General features: G+C 34.7%; 2 protein-coding genes across 4 annotated transcripts; both read right to left on the reverse strand.

Moving 5' to 3' along the window:
- LOC109822136 (probable small nuclear ribonucleoprotein G) lies at positions 208 to 4,089 on the reverse strand. The gene is made up of 4 exons (XM_020388298.1): positions 3,936 to 4,089; positions 3,825 to 3,847; positions 631 to 752; positions 208 to 541 (listed from the first exon to the last, which is right to left on the reverse strand). The coding sequence occupies exons 1-4, from the start codon at positions 3,968 to 3,970 to the stop codon at positions 482 to 484; spliced, it is 240 nt and encodes a 79-aa protein (XP_020243887.1). The 5' UTR covers positions 3,971 to 4,089; the 3' UTR covers positions 208 to 481.
- On the reverse strand, positions 12,883 to 22,004 carry LOC109822321 (ubiquitin-like protein ATG12). Of its 3 annotated transcripts, XM_020388503.1 has the most exons (6): positions 21,884 to 21,987; positions 21,738 to 21,796; positions 20,080 to 20,133; positions 18,326 to 18,394; positions 18,183 to 18,245; positions 12,883 to 13,180 (listed from the first exon to the last, which is right to left on the reverse strand). In XM_020388503.1, the coding sequence occupies exons 1-6, from the start codon at positions 21,915 to 21,917 to the stop codon at positions 13,121 to 13,123; spliced, it is 339 nt and encodes a 112-aa protein (XP_020244092.1). In that variant the 5' UTR covers positions 21,918 to 21,987; the 3' UTR covers positions 12,883 to 13,120. The 3 variants fall into 3 exon arrangements, with proteins under 3 accessions (XP_020244092.1, XP_020244093.1, XP_020244094.1); XM_020388504.1 differs by lacking the exon at positions 20,080 to 20,133; XM_020388505.1 differs by lacking the exons at positions 18,183 to 18,245; positions 18,326 to 18,394; positions 20,080 to 20,133 and having other exon boundaries at positions 21,884 to 22,004.

The following is a 27,373-nucleotide window of genomic DNA, read 5'->3' on the forward strand; positions in this document are numbered from 1 at the left end:
TCATCGTAATTAGCCTACGTGTTCCATTTATTAGCAAATTGACTTCCTGACGGACATTCTCACAGGATTCCAATACAGAGTTCAAAACTTTATAACGGAGAACGTCAATCCTTCAGACTCAGAGCTAATAAAATAGGACTCTATCATAAGTAAGCATGCAATCACAAAGAGGATGCATCAACAGGTAACCACAAAATATAGTACCCAAATCTCAAATGTTATCCGTGGATAAGATTATACTTCATCTGCGTTAAGCATCCATAAAGGATTCTTCTAATGAAATACATGTAACAACATTAAAGAAGAACTCAGCAAGGCCCATAGCCTACAGCCTCTAACAAAACCTTGATACATTGTGTTTCATATACTTCATCATTACATAAAAAAGGTGCTGCAAAGGTTCGGAGAAATAGTACTACAGCACTACATAACAAGCTTGTTTCAAAGAGCATTTAACTCGAGCAACAATTTCTAAGAAAATCTATTGCGTTTTCACAGGTTCGAGAGCTTCAATCATCGCAACACTATTTCCTCTGATAACCTGCATCGATAGTGTTATTTAAATTAGGATAACAATTTTTGTATACATAGAACAATAAATCACTGAGATCAGGGGTTTAGCACACATACCACCATCCCAATATCATTCTTCTCGTTGCCATTGACCTCCACTGTGTTGTCGATCACGAGGTTCATGAATTGGTCAAATCCACGGAGGGTGCCAACTACAACTCGGTTAGCATTCAGCTTAACTGCATAGAAAATATTTCCTTTTAGCATCATGTATCAAATCTAAATATACTGAAAACAGAAGATATGCTAGCAATTGGATGCACATTATGCACACAAATAACATCATGCTTCACAAACTTAGAAGAATCATATATAAATCATTAAATAAAAGAAAAACATGACACGAGACACAAGTTTCAGTTACATGAGCGTTAAGTATATACTGAAGTATTGACAGTAAATATCTTGAGTATTGCACCAACAAAATGGAGACAAATAAGGCGTATGCGGGTTATGAAGGTGCCAAATGTTCCAATGAAAGGGGTTTATTTATTTAATATGTTAATGGAATGTCGACAAAATAATAACTTGAAGAGCTTGAGGAACGCAAGGACTTTCACATGGATTCTGCACAGAAAGCTTTCAAACAGTGGTGTGGCAACAAAGCAACCCAATTAGAAGTTTCCAGAGAGAATCACAAATTCCGTATCTGAACACTATGCTTCAAGAATGAACGATCTTCATCACCACAGATAGATGTTAAGACTCTAGAACGGAGACATATGTGGAACATATCCATAGCATAATCAAACTTAATCCAATATGAATCAGTCCTTAGTTTCTCCTAAGCAACTACTCTACGATCAAAAAAATGCTGACAAAATTTCTCTATTATGATATAGTGTTATTGATAAGGACTAGCGCATGGATATAAGAGGGACTGGGAGTCTGCGATAGCTGACAAGATTGCTTTGACTAAGGAAACTTTTAATGTGCCATGATATAAGACAACCATCAAAGCCTTGTGCTCTCATAACAAAACAATAAAACAAGAACGTGCGTGTGTGTGTGTATATATATATTACTATGTTACCTAGGTACGGGTACGGGTACCGGTACGGGTACGGGTACGGGACACGACAAATTTGTAAAAAGTAGGGTACGGGGACACGGCTGTATATATATAAAATAATTCACTTTAGATCAGTGTTGAATTAAATACCTATTACATTTGCAAATATACCCTAAAATATGACAATCTATTTTTATTTTATTTAACAATTCTAAGAAATAGAAAGCTATTTTTATTTTATTTAAAAATTTAGAACTAATATTATTACTTATATAAACCCAAACCCAAACCCCTCCCCACATAAAACCCAAACCCAAACCCCTCCCCCTATATAAAACCCAAACCCAAACCCCACTCCATATAAAAAACAGGTGAAGAAAAAAACCCAAACCCGAATCCAAACCCAAACCCCTCCCCCATATAAAACCGTAACTTCCCCCTAGGGTTTTCATCTTCGTCGCCTCTTCCCATTTCTCCTCGCGAACCCAAAGCCAGTCCTCCATCGATGGCCCCTCACAAGACCCTCGAAGCTCGTCCAAGCCTCAATCCTCTGTCGGAGCTCGTCCAAGCTTCAGTCCTCCGTCGATCTCGTCGTCGAGGAGAAAAGGAAAAAAAACAAAAACAAAACCCTAAAATCCATAAAATCAAACCTTGTAGGCGCTGATCTCGTCGTCGAGGAGAGGATTCGTTGTCGAGGCGCTGAAATTGCTTCGTCAAGGCTTTGATTTCGTCGTTGGCTTTCGTCGAGGCGCTGAAATCGGGCTCTGAAATTGCTTCGTTCGGCTTTGATTTCGTCGTCGACGCAGAATCGCTTCAGAATCGCTGAAATCGGGCGCTGAAATCGCTTCGTTCGGCTTCGTTCGGCTTTGATTTCAAGTGGGCTTGAGTTATTGGGCTCAAATAGCGCTCGATTCGGCCTTTCTTTCAAATTTTCAGGTGCGGTTTTTTTTTCTTCGCTCGCGAGTGAAATTTTGCCGCCAGTTATGCAACAAAACGCACAAAGAGATTCTCAACTTACAGCTATGGCCTCCAGAAGGAAGTACAAAGTTGAGCTAATACTGGATCCTCTAATCCATTGTTACGCATCAAGTTGTAACAAACGACCCACATATAGAAAATAAGTAAGAAGTTCGTAATATGAAATGAGAAATATTGCACAACTAGAAAATTTTACGTGGTGCGAGATTAAGCTCACACCACAAAGAAGCAACAGTCCATATTCTAAAGGAGTAAGGTTCCGGATGAAGTAGAAAATTAGAAAATAAAAGAACATAGATTGTCAATGGCATTAATTTCTCAAGTATAGTATGTGACAGAGATTAGAATTTGGAATACAACCATTCATGTTTATAGCGAGTATTGAAAACAGAACACCCACATATACTTTCTAAATTTGACATATAAAATTACTTCGCTGATTTACAAGTTCAAATTCTCATCCTCCACGAAGAAATGGAAAGATCAAGAATTATCATCGAACTTGACTACATAAAGGACTCCAATGGAAGTGCTTCTGTTGATTTCCCACATAAGACGCTTGGATATGAGTAAGGTAAATTAATAACTAGCTAGAGACTGGAACCGAAGTGCAAGTCTTCAGTGGAGAAAGCATAAAATTTTCTTGGGTACACTTGAACGAAAATGTGGGTACAATCAAATACAAACAAGTCATAGGTTTGTCAACCAACGCAAGCTTACCTTTCGTCTAACAAGCGTGTAACTGATTTATAGCTACACATTACAAAAATATGACAAAATTACGCCAAACAACTATCAAAACTACAACTTCTACAAGAGTACAATACTAAAAGAATTTTAATTCACATTTTTAGCTTCTTCTCTAAGTTCTCTGCCTCCCTCGTATCGATTAATTAAGGAAAAAGGATAAGGATGAAAATGGGAAGAAGATAAACAAGAATTAAGACCCACATAATCATTGAAGCAATAGAGTAGAAGCAGGTCCACAGTCCACAAAAACGATAATTTAAATCTTGACGACATAAAATAATGTCATTATTCTATTAAATTACCTATTTCTATCCCAAAGCACAGGTCGATAAAGCATTTATGATCCTTAATAATAAATATTAGGTGAAAAACACGAGTAATTAAAGTACATTTAATATTTCAAAATTCAGTATCACAAAGTTTTCCAGCAGTTTATTGCAATATAAAGACCCAAGTGCAATTTCAACCATTTCTTTCAAAAAAATGAGCAGATTAGCAAAAAGAAACTTACTTTGGAGCTTCTTGTCCATATACCTGCAATCACAACCCAAAAAAAGTTAGTTTTTCGAGCCGATCAAGAAAGCACAACGATCAAGATCTAGGTAGAGAGGGAGATGCTTACTTCTTGAGATCCGGAGGCTGACCAGATCTGCTCATGGCGACGAAGAGATTAGAGTCTTAGATAGAGAGAGAAACTGAGAGCTAGGGGTCGCAAAAAATGTCTTCAAACCCTAATCGCCAAATCCCTGGACCCCGAGAAGATACAAGGGCAAAGGGTTTTAGTGGGTTGCATCCTTTTTTCAGTCCGGCCCAGTGTTGATGGATGGATTATGTGGGCCTTATACTAAAAGTAAGGCCCAGTCCCATTTTATTTAACCACAGAGATATAAAACTTTTGGGGATTTTCATAATCAGAGTTTTCACCGCAAAGAGAGTAACAAGAAGATTATTATAATAACATGTTTCAGAGAATCATAGGATGATTATCACTTAATACCCTATTGTTTCCCCGAATTTGTACTTACATATATATGTTCCTGTTATGGATCGTCGTCGTTGATGTTTGGCTTAGAAGCCTGATCAAACAGTCTGATCTCCAACTGTGCACCACCAAGAACACAAAGGGGAACTCGCCACTGGTACAGTTCTCAATCACTCACAAAGAGGAAAAAGGGGGGATTGCACCAAGCGATGGACGGGAAGAGAGGATCGCTCAAAGCTAGGGCACAAAGCTCACTGTAGTTCACTTCTCTCTTCCTTGCTTCTTCCCCCCTGAGCTACTATCAACCATTCTCCTTAAATAGAGAAGGGGGCAACCGACATGGGAGGATGTGCTAGGGTATCGAAGGGTAAGAGCCGACCTACAGGGGATGAGAGATGGGACTCAAAGCGGCAACAGCAAAGGACACAAGAATGGAGTAGGGGCGGAAATACCTAGGGTCTGAGAACCATCGGGTATGAGGCTAGGGCAAATCACTGGGGAGCTAGGTCACCAGGTAACGGGCCAGATATTGGGCCAACAAAATAGCAACGATCTCCACCTTTGGCCCAAGGTAGTGCACAGAGGAAAAACACGGAACTGCAGGACTCATCATCGCCAAACCATTACTTATATGATCACAAAGAAGATACAAGCAATGGAAGAGAATACACAAAATAAACCCAGATCACAAAGATCGGGGTAAGATCACCAAGCATACCAAGTCCACAAAGGACCGAACTCTACCAAACGGTCATCGAGTTCAAAGGAAAAGTCACAAAGCTACTAACAATGCCTTTTGGTAACGGGCCAGAAGCTTTGGGCCAACAAATAGCAACAATCTCCACCTTTGGCCCAAGGTAGTGCACAGAGAAAAGACACGGAACTGCAGGACTCATCATCGCCAAATTATTACTTGTATGATCACAAAGAAGATACAAGCAATGGAAGAGAATACACAAAGTAAACTCAGATCACAAAGATCGGGGTAAGATCACCAAGCATACCAAGTCCACAAAGGACCGAACTCTACCAAACGGTCATCGAGTTCAAAGGAAAAGTCACAAAGCTACTAACAAGCACAAAGCAAGTTAATAGGCCACAAAGGCAACACACAAGGCAAAGGGGAAAAAAATTACCCAAAATCAAAGTTTAAGATTCTTTGACACGAAATAAATTTTTCAGCAGGCAAAGACTTAGTACCCATGTCAGCAGGATTAAATTCTGAGGGAATTTTCTCTAACTTGACAATACCCTTTTCAACTATATCTCGAATGTAATGAAATCTAACATCAATATGTTTAGTTCTATCATGAAAACAGGATTTTTGTAAAGTTGAATAGCAGATTGAATATCAAAAAATACAACCACATTTTTATCAAGAAAACCAATTTCAGATATAAGGCCCCTAAGCCAAATAGCTTCTTTAAAAGCTTCAGAGGTAGCAACATACTCAGATTCAGTAGTAGATAAAGCAACAATGGGTTGTAGTTAAGATTTCCAACTTATGCAAGAGCCACACAAAGTAAACACATAGGAAGTAGTAGATTTTCTATTATCTCTATCATTTGCATAATTAGAATCTATATAGCCAACTAGCTTGACACCTTCAGAACACTTAGAGAAGGTTAACCTACATCCACAGAGGATTTTAAATATCTTAAAAGCCACTTCAAGGCATTCCAATGAGGCATACTAGGATTTGACATATATCTACTCAAGGAACTAACCACATATGCAATGTCAGACCTAGTACTAACCATGAGATACATGACCGATCCTATAGCATTCGAATATGGCAACTTCTTCATATCATTTATTTCAGTTTCAGTCTTGGGGGACTGATCCTTGTTAGACCCGAGAGGACGAGGGGAGGGGGGGTGATTAGGATCTTATGCTAATCTAATCCGATTTTATGCCAATTAAAACTAATTAACAAATTATTCTTGCAAGAGAGATATATAATATGTTACAAGCAAGAATAAGCAATATGAACAAAGGTAAATATCCTAGCAATGAGATATACTATGAGATATATGCAATGATATATAATTAACACAAGGGTAAACAATCTAAACTAGATAGTGGACAATATAATCAACAAGCAACAAACGAAGACGATATAAGATATGAACATAAAAATAAGTGCGCCAATGCAATCACAAACAAACGATATGATTACGGAGTTCGGTCCCCACGACCTACGTCTCCGCTCCTCATCTCGAGGAGATCTCCACTATCACAATCGGATTTTCTACGTTTACCCGAACAACGTTTACACCTCACAATACGGTTTTCTAGTTTACCGAAAACTCTACAACTAACACACTCTTGTAATCCCACTCTACACCCTCTCAAATGTTGAACTAGACGTGTCTCCCTCAAGTGCTCGGATACAACCTCTCCCTAGGTTCGTCAACCGACGCCACTCCTCTTGGGACGATCCCCGACTCTCGTCACACACTTCTCTCGGTGTACAAGTGTATTACAAAGTGTATCCTCACAATTAGGCTCAATACAATAAATGTTTGTTCTCTACTATGGATGAAAACACAATGAAAGCTCACACTCAATTGTTACAACTCTCACCAACCCAAATATACTATGTATAAAAATACGATAAGCTCATGTGGGTGTGTGTAACAATGAGAGTAAATAAAATCAAATCTAAACTCAATATAAAAACTAGCTTTAAAGAAAGATAATCAAATAACTATGCAAATGTAAAGCTAGATAAGAGTTTAGAAATCTTCTCAATAGATCAAGAGGTAGAGGGAGAATAGTTAGAAGCTCAAACTTCAATAGATGATCTCCTCAAGCTCTTGTGGAATTGATTCACAAAACCGAAACACTCAAATGCTTAAAAGCTTATAAACACACTTTAAACAAACTTAAACCCTTGTTAAACTCTTGTTTAAAAACTTCTTGAATTCCTTTGAGAACTGAGATCAATGAGGTATTTATAGTCTCCCAAAACCTCAGCCAAAAACCCTAAACAAAAGACCAAACCCCAACGAATCAGAAATCTGATTCTGTACGAAATATGACCGTTGGGCGATCGACGGTCGACCGTGGGAAAATCGTGGTCGACCGCGAAGGTCATTGAAATTGAGAAAACAATCAAAACAGGCTACGGTCGACCGCGGCGGTCGACCGTGAGAACTTACAGACTGACGGTCGACCGACTTTGGGAAATAATTGTAAACATGATAATACACATGCTACAAAAACTGGTTTTCTAAAAGGACTTTCCAAATGAGAAATATCATTATTTTGCAAAATAGTCCAAAATATGAAAATGTAAACATATGAATTTTGACATTTTGGCTAAACCATGTTTTAAAACTTTACAAAATAATTTTATAGACTTGAAGAAAAGTGTAAAGTGTTGTTATGAAGTCTATAAACAATGAATGTAGTATTTTATAAAAAAACACATATAATGCACTAAAACATGATTTCATTGAACTAAATAAAATTGATATTGATGAAATCATATATATGCATATAAGTATGAAACAAAAATATGTTTTCTAATTATATTAAATTGTTTCATATTAAAACTTAAAAACTATCAAACCAAAACATATATGTATATATATAACTATATATATACAAAACCAAAACGTGTATGTGTGCATATGATTGAGCTTAAAGTACTAACACACATAATATAAACCTAAACTAATGTTACCCAAGCTTGATCTTGATCTTCATTGTAGTTCAACTTGGTACACTATGTGGAAGAAGCTTGAACTTGGATCTTCAACTTGAATTGCAAGGCTTCACTCCACAATTCTACCAACCTCCATTTGATATGATCGTGAATGCTCGATTCCATCCATCCTCCAACTCATTGTTTTCCTAGAATAAATACAAAAACACAAACACTAGACAAACAACATTAGAAGTAAATTATTTGTTAAACATTATCAAAACAAAAAGGCCAACAATCCTTACTTAGCACAAAATGGGAAGCAAGAGGCACATTCACAGATTTGGCATCAGACATAGCGAATTTACTCAAAAAAATTTCAACATATGAACTTTGGTTTAAAACTAGAGTAGATTTGTTTTTGTCCCTAAGAATATTCATGCCTAGGATTCTTTTAGCATCGCCTAAGTCTTTCATGTTAAAATTTTCACAAAGACATTTTTGAACATACTCAATGGACTTCAAACAAGGACTAACAATCAACATGTCATCCACATAAATTAAAAGAAATACAGACACAGAGTCTATATTCTTATAATACATGCAATGATCAGCAGAACTCCTTTTAAACTTTAAAGATTGCATGCGTTTATCAAATCTAATATTCCATTGCCTAGGTGATTGTTTTAAACCATACAAAACATTTTTTAACAAACACACACGATCAGGCAATTTAGGGTCTACAAAACCCTCAGGTTGGTGCATATAAATATTTTTATCAAGATCACCATGCAAGAAAGCAGTAGTTACATCCATTTGTTTTAATTCCCAATTAAAATATGCAACTAAAGCAAGCATAATTCTAACAGCAGTGAATTTGACAATAGGAGCAAAAATTTTAGCATAATCAATTCCCTCCTTTTGAGTAAATCCCTTAGCTACTAACCTAGCCTTAAACCTAATACTTTTAGATTCTTGTTTCACCTTAAACAGACACTTACAGTCCACTACAGAACAACTAGCAGGTCTAGGAACAAGTTTCCATGTTTGGTTAACTCTTAGGGATTCTATCTCCCTCTTCATAGCACTAATCCATTCTTCAGAATATTTTGATTTTAATGCTTCTCTATAAGTCTTAGGTTCATTACACTCAAGGAATTCAGACACATTAAAGACAAACTTAGACATATTACAATCAATCAAATTACAATCTCTATATCTTTCAGGTTTCCTAATGGTTCTTTTATTTCTATCCCTAGTGAGTTGATAATCATTCAAATCATGCATGTTATCCATTTCCTGCACATCATGCTCCACCTCATTAGGAATAATCTCATCTTGATTTTCAATAATTATATCATTCAATTTTTCTTCAAGTGGTGATTTGGGTTGATTAATAATAGGCATTTGCTCCACCTTATTTGGAGCATCATTTTCAAGAATAGGAACACGTAAAGGTAAACAAGGAAATTCATTTTCATTAAAAACAACATCTCTGCTTATCACTACCTTAAACCCCGGTTCACTCTTATTCCAAAGCCTATAACCTTTTACCTCTTCAGGGTATCCTAAGAAAACATATTTTTTAGATCTAGGTTCTAACTTATCAATCTTTTGATGCACATAGCCAGCACTCCTGAAAATTCTCAAATTATTTAAATCAAGAGTTTTGCTTGTGAACACAAATTCAGGGCATTTCCCTCCTAAGGGAACAGAAAGGGACCTGTTAATTAAATAGGCCGCAGTACAAACAGCTTCTCCCCAGAACTTCTTAGAGAGCTCAGATGTGGTCAATATAGCCCTCACCCTCTCTAAGAGAGTTATATTCATCCTTTCAGCAACCTTATTCTGCTGGGGTGTGTAGAGAACATATTTATGCCTTTTAATACCCCAAGTAGTACACAAATCATTCAATTGTTTGTTACAAAACTCAAGACCATTGTCTGTCCTAAGAGTTTTAATTTTCTTTCCCGTTTGGTTTTCAATCATTATTTTCTAGTTTTTAAATTTATCAAAAACTTCAGATTTTTGTTTCATGAGTAAAACTCAAACTTTCCTAGAATAATCATCAATTATGGAAAGAAAATATTGGTTCCCTCCATGCGTAGGCACACTAGAGGGACCCCACACATCAGCATGCAGATATTCAAGTACATTAATGCACTTAGACTGATTAGGAAAGGAAGAAGTAGGAAAACTAACCCTATGTTGTTTTCCTAACACACAAGATTCACAGAAAGGGATGTGGGATATTTTATCACTACCAAAGTGACCTCCTTTATGCAAAATTTCTAATCCTTTGTTACTCATGTGACCTAATCTATTATGCCATAAGACAGATTTATCACCTATCACAGAGTTAACAGAATCAAGCACAAGTTCAGCATGACAATCATACAAATTATTTTGTTTTTCAGCAGTAAAAACAATAAGAGACCCTTTCATAATTTTCATAACCCATTTACCCCATTTTCCCTCTAAACCATCATTTTCTAGAGATGCACAAGAAATCAAGTTATAACGTAAATCAGGAACATGCCTAACATCCTTCAAAATAAACACAGAACCAGAGGAAAACCTAAGGCATACATCACCAGTTCCTAAAACATTGCATTTCTTTTCATTTGCCATTGACACAAAGCCATTCTCTATTTTCTTGTAGTTTGAAAACAAGTTTTTAAAAGGAGTCATATGAAAAGTACAACCAGAGTCTACTAACCAATCTGATTTACACAAAGAATCAGATAACACAGAGTTTAAATATGCATGATCACAAAGATTATTAATCATAAAAATTTCACCCATTTTGCCCTCACAGACAGCCATATTAGCATTATGCTTATTTTGCTGATTTTTCTTAGGCTTAGGACAATCTTTAATAAAGTGACAGTTTCATGACAATTATAGCATTTTTTAACTTTAAACCTAGACTTAGATCCACCCCTTCCATTTTTGAATTTTCTCCTACTTGATTCCCCATTACTAGCATTCTTTTCGTTATTAGACCTATTTTGAGGTCTACCCCTCATATGCATAACCTCACCAGAATTTTTATTTCTCCCAGAATGTTTTAAATCTAATTCCTTACTCTTAAGAACATTGACCACTATGTCAAGGGTAACCTCATCTCTACCATATTTAATAGCAGATTTCACATCACTATATGAGTCAGGAATAGCATTTAGAAGGCCAATAGGAGTATAGTCGTCTATATGTTTATCACTAGTTAACTTAATATATGAAATAAGTTTTGTGAAAACATCTAGGTTCTCCTGAATATCCTTAGACATATCCAATCTAAATTTAAAAAAATTTCAAGCAAAAATATTTTACTAGGCAAAAAGGTTTCAGTATAGAGTTTTTCAAGTTTATCCTAAAGGGTTTTAGCAGATTCCATAATTCTAACTTTTCTAAGCACAGAATCAGATAAGTTCAAATAAATTGTGGAACAAGCATTTTCGTTCATTTCAGCCCTTTTTTCTTCAGTGTCAGAAGTCAAATAAGTCTGACCCATTTTCGTTCATTTCAGCCCTTTTTTCTTCAGTGTCAGAAGTCAAATAAGTCTGACCAACAGCCCTAAAAGACTTCTGTTTTTTTCTTCAGTGTCAGAAGTCAAATAAGTCTGACCAACAGCCCTAAAAGACTTCTGTTGAATTAAGATGCATTTTATTTCTTGTTTCCAAATGCTAAAATCAGATTTTCTGTTGAACGGAATCATACCATATTGATTAGTAGCAGGCATTTTTTCACACAGGAAAAGCACACAAATTTTCAAGAAAGAAATAAAATACAAATATAGCTGAAAAAATTTTCAAATTTGCAAAGCAACTAGTAAAAACAAAATGGGAATAACGATGAGCACAAAGCTCGGGTTCAGACCCTTTGTTCTTTCGCACAAGCACAAACAATAGCAGAATTTTTTTTAACTTCATCAGGTAACTTCGACAAAGAGATTTCAGAAGAAGAAAAATTCAGTCAATTCACCTGAGCGAAACCCTAGGAGAGGGTTTCGACCTTACCCACGCCCACGCGATGGTCCGACAGCGGTCCTTCGGCGGTCCGACGGGGTCCTACGGTGGTCCGGCATTCTGGAGTCGCAGATCTGTGGCGATGACAACTCCTGCGGCGGCGATCAGTTGTTTTGGAAGGGCGACGACTCACCGAGCTCTGATACCACTGTTATGGATCGTCGTTGTTGATGTTTGGCTCAGAAGCCTGATCAAACAGTCCGATCTTTAACTGTGCACCACCAAGAACACAAAGATGAACTCACCACTGGTACACTTCTCAATCACTCACAAAGAGGAAAAAGGGGGGATTGCACCAAGCGATGGACGGGAAGAGAGGATTGCTCAAAGCTAGGGCACAAAGCTCACTGTAGTTCACTTCTCTCTTCCTTGCTTCTTTCCCCCTGAGCTACTACCAAACATTCTCCTTAAATAGTGAAGGGGGCAGCCGACACGAGAGGATGGGCTAGGGCATCGAAGGGTAAGAGCCAACCTACAGGGGATGGGAGATGGGACTCAAAGCCGCAACAGCAAAGGACACAGGGATGGAGTAGGGGCGGAAATACTTAGGGTCTAAGAACCATCGGGTAGGAGGCTAGGGCAAATCACTGGGGAGCTAGGCCACCAGGTAACGGGCCAGATATTGGACCAACAAAATAGCAACAGTTCCCATTTATTTTTGGTAGCAATTGTATACCCAAAAGTTTCTAAACTTTGCACGTTAATACCTTCCATATCGCTCATTTTCTGCTCATGTCTCTGAATTACTCAACTCATGGTTTTGTTAAAAAGCGTAACGAAATCACCAGTTCTACCTGAAATTTCAGAAGGCCCGTAACTGTTGCACTCAATTTTAGGCCAATTTATAAGATACTCTTAACAGATAGGTTAGGGTAAGAAAAGCATAAAGGAAGAGACTGCAGTATACAGGCACAATCAAGAACACAGCAATTACATCTCAAATTATGGTTGGTGTAAGCAAGAAGGCTAGAGAGTTTCATTGTTATATACAAGCAGTAGAAGCATGAGCCTACTCGATACTAGAAATTGATGGTAATCACAATTTACAGTTTGAACTAAGATATAACAAATCAAATGTTTTGTCTCATCTCCTACCCTGAGCTGCAAGAGTATCAGATTTGGACGGATCGCAGGTCTGTGTTATATCAGCCCCATGCCATCGAGCAAGCATAGTTAACCACCAGTTTCCCATCAAATCCAAAATTCTGTTGCAAAAGAGAGAAAACAATGTCAGAATGAAATGTTTATATATGAAGAACCATATCCATTCCACTATAAAACCCAAAATATATTGTTTACCAACAAATGACAATTTTCACTGCCATCTTGTCTAGAATATCGCATGCAAAAAAACGTTCAGCATATAATCAGCAAGAAACAATTGGTGTATTTTGTTAGGGATCAGGTCTATCAAGATGAGTACTTGTGTTCCTCATTTGCAGGAAATAGGGTGGAGAGCAGGCATTTAATCAACTGTGTAACATCATGGTTGAGAGCTATTTTACTGGTTCATGTATGCCTCTTGCCATACCAGTTTCTGCTTTAATAATCAGTAAACACAGATACATATATGATTCAGTAAGGAAAACTCGCAGTTTATATATGCGAAAATCTAATACGGATGCAAATCGTATAAAATAGAAACTATATATGGATACAAAGCAGATCACATCATATCATATCATATCATACTCCTTATAAAAGTGCGAGTTTGAGAAAAACTTTTCATGGTCAATATTACTCTTAGCCCTTTTGGATATTACCTTCTAATCTTATCCTAATTAATAATATATCAAAATTTTTAAAAGGAAAATCTTTAACCAAAAATTGATATGGAAAGAAATCAAACAGTGAAACTAATTCTCTATCATATTAAAAGATGACATGCGTCCAACTAACTCTATCTTCCTGAGAATTCTCATTAAATTAAAATTATTCATATCCATAATTAAAAAATCCTATCTATAAAAAGTAGAAAATTTTAACAATCAGATCTTTGTTAATTCTAAACAATTTATAGCTATCTACAATTACAAAATCTAAAAAATGTCATGTGTCCATCCTTAATTATTTTAAAAACTTAATTTTAGTAAATCTCTAATAACTTTGAATTGAGCACTAAATTCCTAAATATTTGCAACTCTCACTAAATCCTCAATAAATTTGATAATTTCAAAAAATATCCAAAACATTTTGATGTTTCGCACTTAACCTTCATAATGGAAAAATTAACCCTCAAGCACAGTATATACCCCTCAAATGATTCTTATTTACAAATGATCCTATTCATTTACAAACAAACCTAAAAAAAATTACATTGACTAAAATTAATCCTCAAGCACAATACATACCCCTCAAATCATTCTAATTTACAAACAAACCTAAAAAAATTACATTGACTAAAATTAATCCTCAAGCACAATACATACCCCTCAAATCATTCTAATTTACAAATCATCCCATAAATTTACAAACAATCCTAAAAAATATAAAAAATTAGAAATAGCTACCTAAATTTTTAAAATTATAAATAACACATAGAAAATATGAAAGCTACAAACTCCCTTTAAATTCCTAACAATTATAAAAAAGCCATTGACAAATCGGGATATTATAAACAAACCCATGAAAAAATTTAAAAAACATATAGCCCCCTAAAAATCTTAAATTACAAAAAAACTTTGAAAATTCAAAAATTACAAAAAAAAAACTCTGCAAAATTCTAAAACTATAAATGACACAAAAATGCATAAATTGAAAACCTCTTTTAAACATGCAAAAAATACAAACAACCCCCTTTAAAATTTGAAAATTACAATTGACCCCTAAAAATTCAAAAATTCAAACACATGAAAAATATAAAATTACAAGAAACCCCATAGAAAGTAGAAAATAACAAATAACACCTTGAAAATTTTAAAAGCACAACCCCTAAAAATCCAAAAAAGTCATAAACAAACACTTAAATTAGAAAATTACAAAGTAATGCAAAGAAAATAAAAAAACTCAAAAAATATAAACAGAATAAACAACCTCCATAAATATCTAGAATTAGATACAACCCTCTTTAAAATCCAAAAATTATGATCAACATCTTGAAAATTCCAATAATTAACAAACATTTGAAAAAAATCTGAAAATTGTATACATCTATTATTTGGGGATTTTTACCAAAATTTATTGGGGGTTAAGTAAAAAAAATATAAACCTTATTGGGTTGCTAGGGTGTATTTTTGTCAATTGACTACACATAAACTAATAATGTTAATTTTGCGAGTTTTCTGCCAAAAGTTATTGGAGGTTTAGTAAGAGTATATATAAGAGATTTAGTTTAAAATACTAAACTTATTAAGGATTCAATGAAATTTAACCATTTGTTAATCTTGAGGGTTTGCTAAAATTGCAAAAAAACCTCTAATCTAAAAAATGGAAAAAGACTCTTAACATTCTAAAATTATAAATATTAAATGACCCCCAAAAATTAATAAATTACAACTAAAAAGCACAAACAACCCTGTAAAATGTAAAAATTCCAACCAACTCCCTAAAAATCAATATTTCAAACAAACACTTGAAAATTATGAAAATTACCAAAAAAAACTCCATAAAAAGTAAAAATATTATAAATAACACTCTAAAAATCTAAAATTGCAAAGAGCTCCCTAAAAATCTAAAAAATAATAAACAAACCCTTTAAATTAGGAAATTAAAAAGAAACCTTGAGAAAATTAAAAAACCCAAAAAATATAAAAAGTATAAATAACCCCTGAAAAATCTAAAATTAGAAACAAACTTCTTTAAAATCTAAAAATTAAAATCAACCTCTTGAAAAATTCCAATAACTTTAACAATCTTTAAAAATATTCAAAAATTAAAAACATACAATATTTGGAGCTTTCTGCCAAAAAATATTGGGGATTAAGTGAAAAACGTAGAAGTTATTAGGTTATTGGGCTGTATTTTGGTCATTTGACTATACAGGAACTAATGATGTTAATTTTGAGGCTTTTCTGCTAAATGTTATTGGGGGTTTAGTGAGAGTTTTGAAGATATTTAGAATTTAGTTCCAAACACCAAACTCATTTGAGGTTTAATAAATTTTACCCCTCTTTTTAATTTTGGATTTTTTAAGATATACCTCCTAAATCATAATAATCGTAAATTTTCCTCTAAAATCATTTTATCAGAAATTCCCCCTAAGTCCATCGCTTTTAGTGGTGTTTCCTAATAAAACTTTAAAGTTAAAGGGTTTTTAATAACCTCTAAATTTTAGGGGGTTTCCTGATATTTTTAAAGTTATGTGAGTTATCTAATTATCATCCAAAGTTAAGGGGAGTTTTCTAAAATTTAGTCTTTAAAATAGTATACTATGTTCGCATAGTTATCTACACTAAATATGAGATATATCGTGTGCCTAATAATTTATTATATCAAATAGGAAATACGCAACATTTTACTATAATCGTCCAACTAAGTGGATTTTTTTTATAACTGGAAAATGGTAGTTTAGAAAGTGAAAATTTGGATATTTAGGCATTTGAAATGTTCAAAATGTATATAAATTAGAAAGAATCATGTGTAAAATTACTCAAATAAGGACTCTTAACTTACAACTAAATTCTAATTTAATACATTCCATTTAAACATTTTATCTTTCCAATATTATACTTTGTAGACACATTTAAGTTTTTTTTCCAATATTTTGATTATGAGAGGCTCATTAGGCATCATTTCAAAATATTTAGGATCTTTACCAATTGCGAACCTTTGAGATGTTCAATAGGTATTTAATTAAAAATAATTATGTGAGTGCAATTACTCAAATAGGTATTGTTTAAATTTTTCTTAAGTGATTATGAGATGTTCAATATATATAATTCCAAAAGATCTAGGGCCTTCATCACTTGCAATTATTTTGATAGGTTAGAACTAGAATAACTACATCCCATTAGAATGTCACTAGCCACAAGGTACTAAGAAAAAAATGAGTCCTGATTGATAGAAGATATAACTGAGGTAGTTAAGCTAAAAAATTTCTGAATTGCAAGACTAATCGAATGGGATGGAGAAGGACACTTAAATAAAGAGGAATTTGATACTCATTAAAAAAAATTAAAGACATGAGTATATCTCCAATCACGTGAAATAGTCAAAGCCAGCTATAAAGCCATATTTCACAACCTCGGTTAAGTAAGGAAATAGACCAAAAAGAAACAATAATGATATTTAATCACGTGCAATGCACGTGCATGCAAATTAGTATGAAGAAAAAATAAGGTTGAAAAATATATACAAGCCACATGATACAAGAGTTGCTTAAATAAAATCTAATTTCTCAAATACGACTGAATCAATATGTTCGACAAATTTAAAAGGCTACACTTAGACATCTGAATCACCGAAATTAGCCTCATTCCATTAACCTAAAGTCAAAAACAATTTCAACCATTGGGTTATGTGTGTGTGTGCATATACATACATGGATATGGATCCAACTATTTTATCTATACCCATATTCTTGTCTATATCCTACCAGAATTAAAGATATTTTGTACTAGGATAAGGGTAAGGATATATCCATGGATATCCACATTCGTAGCTGCAAATCAAGGTGAACAGCAGATAGGAAAAAGACTTAAAAAAGGAATTATCGCTGATTAAATCTTCTGTGTTTGATATACCATAGACCAGTGAAGATGAGAATGGATGAAGTGTACAATATGGTAGCTAATGGTTTCTCCGTGCTCAAATTATATGTTGGCCTGGAGACTTCTTACCTCGAAGAATATCAATAATTGTCACAAAATTAAGTTGTAATCTGTATGTATCCAAGATATAGCCTTGGGGAGCATGAACTACAAAGTGCTGTAGAAAACAAGAAATTTGCAGAAATAAGAAGAACCAGAGAAATCTCCTCTCGCAATAACACTGGTTAATACTAGGAACAAGTAGGTAGCCTAGGAACATCGACAGTATGGAGCTTCAAATTTTATCATCCATAAACTATAAAGTAATGAAAATGAACTGAAATAGTGAAAATGCTAATCACAATATATAGAATATACCATATAGTGGTATAGCCTTTAGTCCAGGTATTCATATTACAGAAAACATGCATGAAATTTAACAGAAATTACAACAATGATTTAAGTAAACCAATTAAAATCTTCAGGCAAATAGGAAACAACTACAAGAAAGAGATCTTACATTGTATAGATCAATTACCAATTCATCTGGATTGGGTGAAAAAGCACTATTAACGTACACAAACTGTTAAGGTAGTCGAATGGTTAGTGATGTTCTCTATTCATAAATGATTAACATCATATTATAATCTTAAGCATGTTTACCAATGTATCTAGATGAAGTTGACGGCGAAGAAACTCAATCACTTTTGAAAACTTGTCACTTCCAGAAATCTGCAAATAAAGTGTCAAAATTGTGGGAATTTTTGTAGAAAACTAGAAGTTGAATTACACTAGTTACTATATTCAAAAAACACCGACAAGATATTAATAAACGTTTAAAACATTCTGAACAATCAAAATGAAGTATACCCAGAACAGATTCTACTAGAAGACAACAGAAGCAGAATAGGTAGTTTTTGGAAGATGAAATATTTCAACTGGTAGGAAATAAATGTGAAAATTCCAAGATGCAGCATCTCATCTCATGGATGATCCATAGAATTCAATTTGATTTCAATATGAATTTAGCCCTGTAGAAATTAAAGGCTTTTAGCTAGGCACCAAAGAGAGCCATTTTTTTTACAACTGAACAAACTTTATAGGACAAATTTTGAAAATCGACCGTTTTTCAAAGTTAATCGGCAAAATCGACCGTTGAAATTTTTTTTTAGCAAAATCGACCCTTTTCTGCACGGGACTGCTAGTCCCGTGCAGAAAAGGGTCGGTTTTGCAATTTTTCAAACTGCACGGGACTGCTAGTCCCGTGCAGTGCGGTTCCGCCCCCCACCCGATCCCAATCCACTTTCTCTCTCCTCCAACAATCCCCTCCTCCGTAAATCTCATTCCAATAAACAAAACTCGGATAGCAAGCTAAGATTTTGAATGGAATTAATTGGAAATACCAGAACCCATGTTGTCCCTCTGAGATTTGTTCTGCCAAGGGAGGAAGTAGTTGGGCCTGCTGGAGACGGTAAAGATCTTGACAACAGAATCCAAAGCGAGCTCAATGGCGGCATAGGCGTCGGTATGCCTGGAACTAACAATGGGCCGCTCGCTGTCCTCTTGTAGAATTGGAACGGCGGCGGCTGAGTTAGCGGCAGTGCTGGCATCGTCTCCATTGATGGATGATGATGGTGTGATAGAGGAGGAGGAGGAGGAAGAGGAGAAGAGGGGAAAATGTTGGTGGGTCTGGAGAAGAGGGGAAAATGTTGGTGGGTCTGGAGAATGGGAAGAGATTTACGGAGGAGGGGATTGTTGGAGGAGAGAGAAAGTGGATTGGGGTCGGGTGGGGGGCAGAACCGCACTGCACGGGACTAGCAGTCCACGGGACTAGCAGTCCCGTGCAGTTTGAAAAATTGCAAAACCGACCCTTTTCTGCACGGGACTAGCAGTCCCGTGCAGAAAAGGGTCGATTTTGCTAAAAAAAATTTCAACGGTCGATTTTGCCGATTAACTTTGAAAAACGGTCGATTTTCAAAATTTGTCCAACTTTATATCAACCATTCATACATATGAAAAAGTTTCCAAAAATGTCGTTCTGAAACAACTTAGGTATCAAAATGACTGGCAAGGATTATCCAGGTGATGTACATCATTAAATTCTCCAATACTATAGGCCAAAATTAGCACAAATTTCTTACAAAATAGCAGATAATGTTAATTAAAATCTATATTCAGCAAAGTATTTCTACATGCAATCAGTAAAATCATGTGAAGGTTTATCCCCAGGATCTTAAAGTTAGATAATTCCACTTTTGCATTTGGATTTTCTTTAAAAAGTTATCCTATATACGTAAGGGTGGTTTTAAATCCCAACAGTGTTATACAAATTGAAGGGCTTAGATAAATGGTGATAGATAGAGGCACACAAGATAGTTATCCCAGAGGCAGGGCAGAGGATTTTAGGTAATGCTCACCAGGACAAAAAGCATAGATGATGGATTGAGCACTCCATTGACCAAGGACAACCCCTGAGAATTTCACTCAGATTTCATGAGACGAGCCAAATAGAACCAGACCGTATCAGGATATATCAAAGATAAACAACAGTTATCTCTTCCCTCTCTTCCCTCTTTTCTTTCTTTTGTTTCCCATTTTAAGAACGATTTTCCAACATCATCAATTAGCAATCCTGTTACCATATATATGCTGGAAATTTATGATAGTAAGTTCAAATAGTTTACGATTTGCAGCTTCTTGTCCATGCATGTCATATATTTTAGGCCCTATTATATACGAACAAGTTTCTCTATACAAGTTATCTTGTTAAACGTCACATTTAAACAAGAGTAAAATGTGGTATGTGGTTCCTTGAGGTAACCCCCCCCCCCCAAATATTGGCCTGACAATAGCCAAAATAAAGTCTCTTTTTTAGAACCAAAAACTTGAGGAAAAAACACCAAACTAACTCACATAATGGCCTCTAACTAACTTGACCGTGCTACAAAACTACCATGAACAGTTAGCCTTTTGCAAAAAAAATACGATAAACTAATTTATTAGACAAAGTACCAATACAATTTTAAATCAGCAAAAAAAAAACCATGATACTATAAAAAGATCATGAATTACATATATGTGGAATTTTATCTGTGTTCTATAAAACTACCATGAACTTTCAGATAAGGTCACTAAACTACCATGAACTTTACATCCATGGCCTTGCAAATATTACCATAAAACTAACATATAATTTTCTGGTGTGGTTTTTCTGCCAATTTAAAGATTTATGATGTTTTCCTCTGTAAAAGGTTTATAAGAATTATATTCAAAACCCTAATAGTTCATAAATAGTTTTACAAAATTAACCCTTAATTGTTATAATAGCAACAATAACAATAACGAACATGGTATCAAATTCTAGCGCATTCAAAAAGAGTTCAGATACAGACCGATCTTTCAATCTCAATTCAATATTGCTCAATATTACTGGAATTTTTAGATTTTTACCTACAAAGCTATAAGAAAAAAGTTCAGTTCCACGAATACATTGCAGGCATTGAATTTCCTCTAGGGTTTTCTTTGAAGAACTAAATTATGTGAAACAAAACAAGAATAAATTGCAAGTAAAGATATTCATTGAATTTGAGGATAATCTTCAGATAAAGTCATTAAACTGCCATGAAAGTAACATCTACGGACTTGCAAATATTATCATAATAGTAACATATAATTTTTGCTGATACACAGTTTTTTCTAATAACATGAAAATTGAAGATATTTTTTAAATTAAAAGTAGTTTATACTAGTTATGTGAAAAACCCCTAATGGCTCATGCTATGTTTCATGAAAATTTACCCTAAATTATTATAATATCAACAATAACTATAATTAACCTGATACAAACTCTAGACACAGAACCATCTTTCAATCTCAAAACAATATTCTTACTCAAAATTATTAGAATATTTAAATATTGATAGCGTTGAACTTCCACTTTAAGGTTTCCTCTGGAAAACTAAATTACTCTAAACGGAAAAAAAAAGGAGCGCAAATTGTAAGTTAAAATATACTCATCGAATTTGTAACTAATTTGATAAATAAAAAGGAAAGAAGAAATTATTGAAGACAGTACCTTAAACTTGGCCTGCTTGAGGATTGGAGCGCCGCCGGTCGCTCTCAAGTGAACCACAACTGCAAGAAAGAACAAAATAGGATTGAGGTGAACAAAACCCTAACCCTAGAAACTGAGAAATTTGGGAAAATTTTCCTTTTTCTCACCTTTGCGATCTGAAGCAGGAGATTCTGCAGCCATGGGGGAAGAGAGAGGGGTTGATTGTTTTATGAGAGCGATTCGGGTGAAATAGAGTTCGATTCTATAATGGATGCGGGGCAGGCGGATCTTCCGGTTTTGGATTCAATCCGACCCGGTTAGCACCTCTATAGTCTATCCGTTGTCTAAACCCAAAAGGGCTTGATTTCACTTTGGTACCCCAAGATTTATCCACTTTTTCACTTTGATATCCCCAAAGATATTCTTTTCACACTTTGACACCCAAAAGTTTCAATAATCATGTTTCACTTTGGTACCCCATCCAAATTCAGTGAAATTTTATGTTAAATTTATGGGTTTTATAGATATTAGTCCCTTAAATCATAAGTATATTGATATTAGTCCTCAAATCTTCATATTTTGATATTCAATTAATTTCACATAACTCCCCCCAAACTTTTGGGGGTTTCTCACATAACCTTCCTAAAAAAAGTATTATTCCATAAATCCTCCCCACCACCGCGACCTTCCCCACCACCACCCACCACACCTCAAAAACCCAAACCCAAAATCCAAAATTTTAGTGTCTTACAAAAGCTTCCTTGAGCTTTGATCATTTCTTACATAACCTCCTTACATGTAATTAGCAGATAATAGAAATTTCTTGGGAGAGAAAAAAAAATTCAAAATCAACGTAGATCAAGGTCGCTGAAGCAGGCATGTAGATCGAGGTCGTTGCTAGTATGTCAGATGCACCAGAGTTTCGGTGCCTGCTAAAATCCAGAGAAGCTCAGGATTTCTTTGATTTCTCACATACCAGAGGAGTTTACACACTTTACCAGCTAGAGCATCAAGTCCTTCTGCTTTCTCTATGTAGATCTTTTCTGTGAGGTCTCCATTGAGAAAGACAGTCTTCACATTCATCTGATGTATGACGAATATTTTTATCGCGCTCATGCGATAAGCACTCTGATGGTAGTGATCCTGCAAACTGGTGCATAGATATCAAATAAATCTATTCCTTCTCTATGAGAGAATCCTTTCGCCACTAGTCTTGCTTTGTACTTCTCAATAGTACCATCAAGACGAAGCTTCTTCTTAAAGATCCACTTGCAACTAATAGGTCTAGCACCTTCAGGTACATCCACCAGCTCCCACGTGTGATTTTGGATCAATGAATCAATCTCATCATCTATAACTTCTTTCCACAGGAGAGCGTCTGTTATCTGCATTGCTTTTTGGAAAGTCGGTGGGTCTCCTTCCATATTATAGGTGATGAAGTTATCTCCAAAATATTTCTGTCTCCTGCCACGCTTGGGAGGTGGTTCAGTAATTCCTCCATCATTGACATTTTCAGTCTCTCATGAAACTGACTCCTCTGGTGCATCTGATATACTAGCATTCTCTGCTATATCTTTGAGCAATCAATATTTATCTTTGATAAACTTATCCTCAAAGAATTCTGCATCCTGAGCTTCAATGATGGTGTTGGTTCCAAGATCCATGAACCTGTAAGCATCACTATCTTCAGCAAAGCCAATAAACACACATCTTGCATTCTCCATATTGGAGCGATTTGTCTAGAGCATAGTCACACAATTTTTAAATTGAATAACATTGTGTGTTGTTCACTTCTTTGGTGCTTTGCAATCCTTGGCAAAATATCATTGCTTCCCACAGTTGAAGCATTTGCCACTCTTATTAAAACATTTCTTCTGAACATTCAGGTTCTTTAGATTATGGTTCTTCGGATTATGGTTCTTTTGAACATTCAAGGACTAATATTGAAGTATTAAAATTTTAAGGGACAAAAAAGTGAACAAGCCAAATTTTTTAAAAAAGTGTTATTTTTTTGAAAACTCTTTCAGCTATGAGGATTGTCTCAAAAACCCCACTCAATTGATTTAATTTGGCAAAACATCCTAGCTATGAGGGTGTTGTAGATAACCCCTTTTAACTTTTGTGCGACTTTAGAAAACGCCCCTTCACTATAGCGTGTCTCATAAAAACTCCTCTGACCTTTTACACTTCTCTCAACAAAACTCCTTAATGTAGTTACTTGAATATGTGATTTGGAGAAAATACCCTATTGAAGAAAGCTATTTTAGTTAAAAAAAACTCTCAACCGATAATAAAATGATCACGACCAATTTATAATTCTTTTTCCTTCTATATCTCCTCTTTTTTTTAATCTAGCAAAAAACAAGCTAATTCTTTTATGGTTGAGGGATATTTTGTTCTTTCCAAATCAAATACTTGTCATATAATAGATTAGACTCAATGATATTAGTTTTGACCGGTTAAGTGAGAAAAGTTTATAGGATTAAACCAAAAAATTGAGGTTGAGAAAGATTATCTACAACACCCCAATTTTGACGAAGATTTACTCAGTTTCAAGCCAGTAATTTTCATGGCCAAAGGCCCGAGTTCGAGGTTTGTCACCCATGTCCCTTAAGTATCCTACTAACTTGGTGATTGGATGGGGTAGGGGGCCCAGTTCATCCATGGTTTATTGGTAAGGGTTAGGGGCTCGAACTCGGGCCTTGGCTAGGGAATCCTTCTGCCTCACTAGGTTTCCCACATATCCACAAAAAAAAAGTTGAGTGGGGTCTTTTGACATTGCCCCCCGTAGCTAAGAGGAAGTGTTCTAAAATTAATCCTTAAAACGCAACTTAAGGCCCATGTGACATCAATCTTATAAAAATGGATTTTATAGCAAGTATATCACCCTATGAACTGATTTGGGTTATGTGTCCTAAGATTTATCCTATACATCAACTCTGAAATTCTTTTGCTACAAGAATCTCTAAGAAAAATTTAATCTTTATCTGTGAGGGGTATGTAATCCTTCTGATTCACTTTGTCTTTCATGATTTGTAGTAAATTATTTGATAAAATAAATTAAATTGTCCATTTTTATAATTCTCACCATCTTATAAGTTTATGAAGCACATAACTTGAGTTGAGTATTGTTGCGGATAATGGATTCTTATAACTCTCAACCTAAATTTTTGGATGATGTTTGACATTGGATATATCTAAATTATTTGTTAAAATATAACCCATAATGCATAATATGTATAAATCATTCTCATATTATATTTTATAATTTTCTGAAACTAGAGAGTAATCGTTATGACAAATCAATTAATTAGTTAGGAAGATTTAGATAGACTACAGTGTCAGATTTTGGAATTGATCATATAATTTATGCTTTCTATATTGATTGAATTTGCACATTCTGACGAAGAAAATTATAGAAAAAAGTTTTTGAATATCTATTATACTTGGTCGCCGGATAAACAACAGGTGGAAGTAAACAACAGGTGGAAGTGATTTCTTTATAGTTAATCAAAATACTAAATGACCAGATAAAACCTACCATTTTACTTTGATGAATTCAATAATTTATTTTTATCATTAATAATAATAGTTTTCTTTATATTGATCCCTTACATCATTAATATTTTGAAATTAGATCTTCAAACCATTAAATTGCTCTTAAGTCATTAATATTTTAAGATTTTTTTCTTGTGGAAGGCAAAATGTTGAAACCAATAAGATATTATACATGGAAATATCCAATTTTTTTTTAATATATACGAGATAATTGAGGTAAATCTCATTGGGATCTGAATGAGCTCACAAAGTGGTTGAGAATAACTCAATATTAGCAAGAATCAACAGATCTCAAAGAAAGAACTCCATTAAAACTAGATCCCTCTTTCTAAAAAAAGAACATGCAAAATAAACCAGATCTCAGAGTCCCTTCTCCATCCATGCTTGATCTATCATCATCTAAACCCAAAAGTTGAGCCTTTTTGCTCTAATTTGTGAAGGATTTTACTAGGTCTTCACAGCATGAGTGAATTTAAAGAGGGGGAAATGAGAAGTAGTGGTAAAAATTTAGGATTTCCCGCAAGAAGTTAAAGAAGATGGAGGTGAGAAGTGGCGGTAAAAATTTAGGGTTTCTGCGAGAAAAGAAGAAAAAGGAGGAAGGAAGTAGCTGGCAATATTTAATGGGAATTGTCAGATTTTAACTCTATTATTGTCGTAAAAACTCGGAAATGAGAGGGGACCCTTTTCACGCGTTTTCTCTTATTTTAAGAAAACTTTTATTGAACAAAATTTTTAGGGGCTGTTTGTTTGCTAAAAAAATGAGACACCCCCCCTCCCCCGCTACGTTAGATTTCAAGAAATCCCCCTCTGTCACGTAGAATTTTGGTTTTAACCGATTTTCAAATCACATGTTTGTTTCGTTTTGTGATTTAAAAAAATGAGGGTGTCACGTATGATGTCACGTCAGATTTTTGAGAAAAGTGTTTTCACACCAAAAACCTCTGAAAACACTTGAAAATATTACTTCAATGAAATTTTAATTACTAAAAGCACTGTTGAAACAGTGACTGTGAATAAAATATATTATTTAATTGCTAAAAATACTGTTACTATTGCGGTTGATTTCCATTTCTTATTTTTATGTTCAAACAAGCACAAGAAATAGAAATCGAAACACTATTACTATTTGCGGCTGGATTGTTTCTTAGGGGCTGTTTGGTTGGTTTCCTAAAAACCAAAATAGGAAATTGGGTCAAGGAAATCTCAAAAACATCAATTACCTCCATTTCCATCTCTAAAACTCACCACAACATCCAATAAAATATTCATTTCATCTAACAACTCATCCACTTTATCCAATAAAATATTATTTTCATCTATCAACTCATCTCATATTATCTCTTAAAAATAAACCAAACACAAGAAATGGGTCACATCATCCAACTCATCTCATCTCATCTTTAAAAATCACCTACATTATCCAATAATATGGTTACAACTCATCTCATCTCATTAACATTTTATTTCCTCCCATTTTTCAAAAAAAACTAAGAAAATTGATTTCCTTAAGTATGTGTTACATCATCCAATAATATAATGATAACTCATCTCATCTCTTATTTTTAAGAATGAACCAAACACAAGAGAAGAACCTATTATAGAAAATAGGTTTCTTATAATTCATTTTCTTATTTTTTAACCAACCAAACAACCTCAAAATAAGTTTTCTTAAAAATTCACTCAATCTTTTTTTAGCCAACCAAACAACCATAAAATAAATTTTTTAAGAAATATGTTTCTTATTCTTTGATTTTCTTCTTTTTTTAGCCAAACAAACAGACCCTTGTTTGACGTGACGATGCCGTGACAATGATTTCATTGCGACTAAAAAAAGAAATGGGGGAGAATATCTTGAAATAAGTTGAAATGTGAGTTTTTCATTTCCGGTTTTTTTCTGGGAAAACAACCAACAGCCCCTAAAAGCAAACACAAGAATAATAATCCTTTTTTAGACTTTATTTTCCAAAGTGCCTCTTTCCACGCATTTTCCTTGGTATTTTTTCGAACCAAACAAGCCCTAATACAAATTACCTCAACAAAAAGCGCACAAAACCAAACCACCCCCTCCTCCCCGCCTCTCTCTCAATCGCAGCGCCTCC

Source organism: Asparagus officinalis, chromosome 8 (assembly GCF_001876935.1).
Source record: "Asparagus officinalis chromosome 8, Aspof.V1, whole genome shotgun sequence".
NCBI lineage: Eukaryota > Viridiplantae > Streptophyta > Magnoliopsida > Asparagales > Asparagaceae > Asparagus > Asparagus officinalis.

Excerpts from the sequence above, each read along its gene's own strand:
- LOC109822321 (XM_020388503.1), bottom strand. The coding sequence starts at position 21,917 with ATGGCTGCAGAATCTCCTGCTTCAGATCGCAAAG. Across the intron at positions 18,395-20,079 it reads CATCTATGCTTTTTGTCCTG|ATTTCTGGAAGTGACAAGTT; the intron begins GTGAGCATTACC and ends CTTTATTTGCAG. Across the intron at positions 13,181-18,182 it reads TGGTAATTGATCTATACAAT|AATTTTGGATTTGATGGGAA; the intron begins GTAAGATCTCTT and ends CTTTTGCAACAG.
- LOC109822136 (XM_020388298.1), bottom strand. The coding sequence starts at position 3,970 with ATGAGCAGATCTGGTCAGCCTCCGGATCTCAAGAA. Across the intron at positions 3,848-3,935 it reads CAGCCTCCGGATCTCAAGAA|GTATATGGACAAGAAGCTCC; the intron begins GTAAGCATCTCC and ends TTGTGATTGCAG. Across the intron at positions 753-3,824 it reads TATGGACAAGAAGCTCCAAA|TTAAGCTGAATGCTAACCGA; the intron begins GTAAGTTTCTTT and ends TTTTCTATGCAG.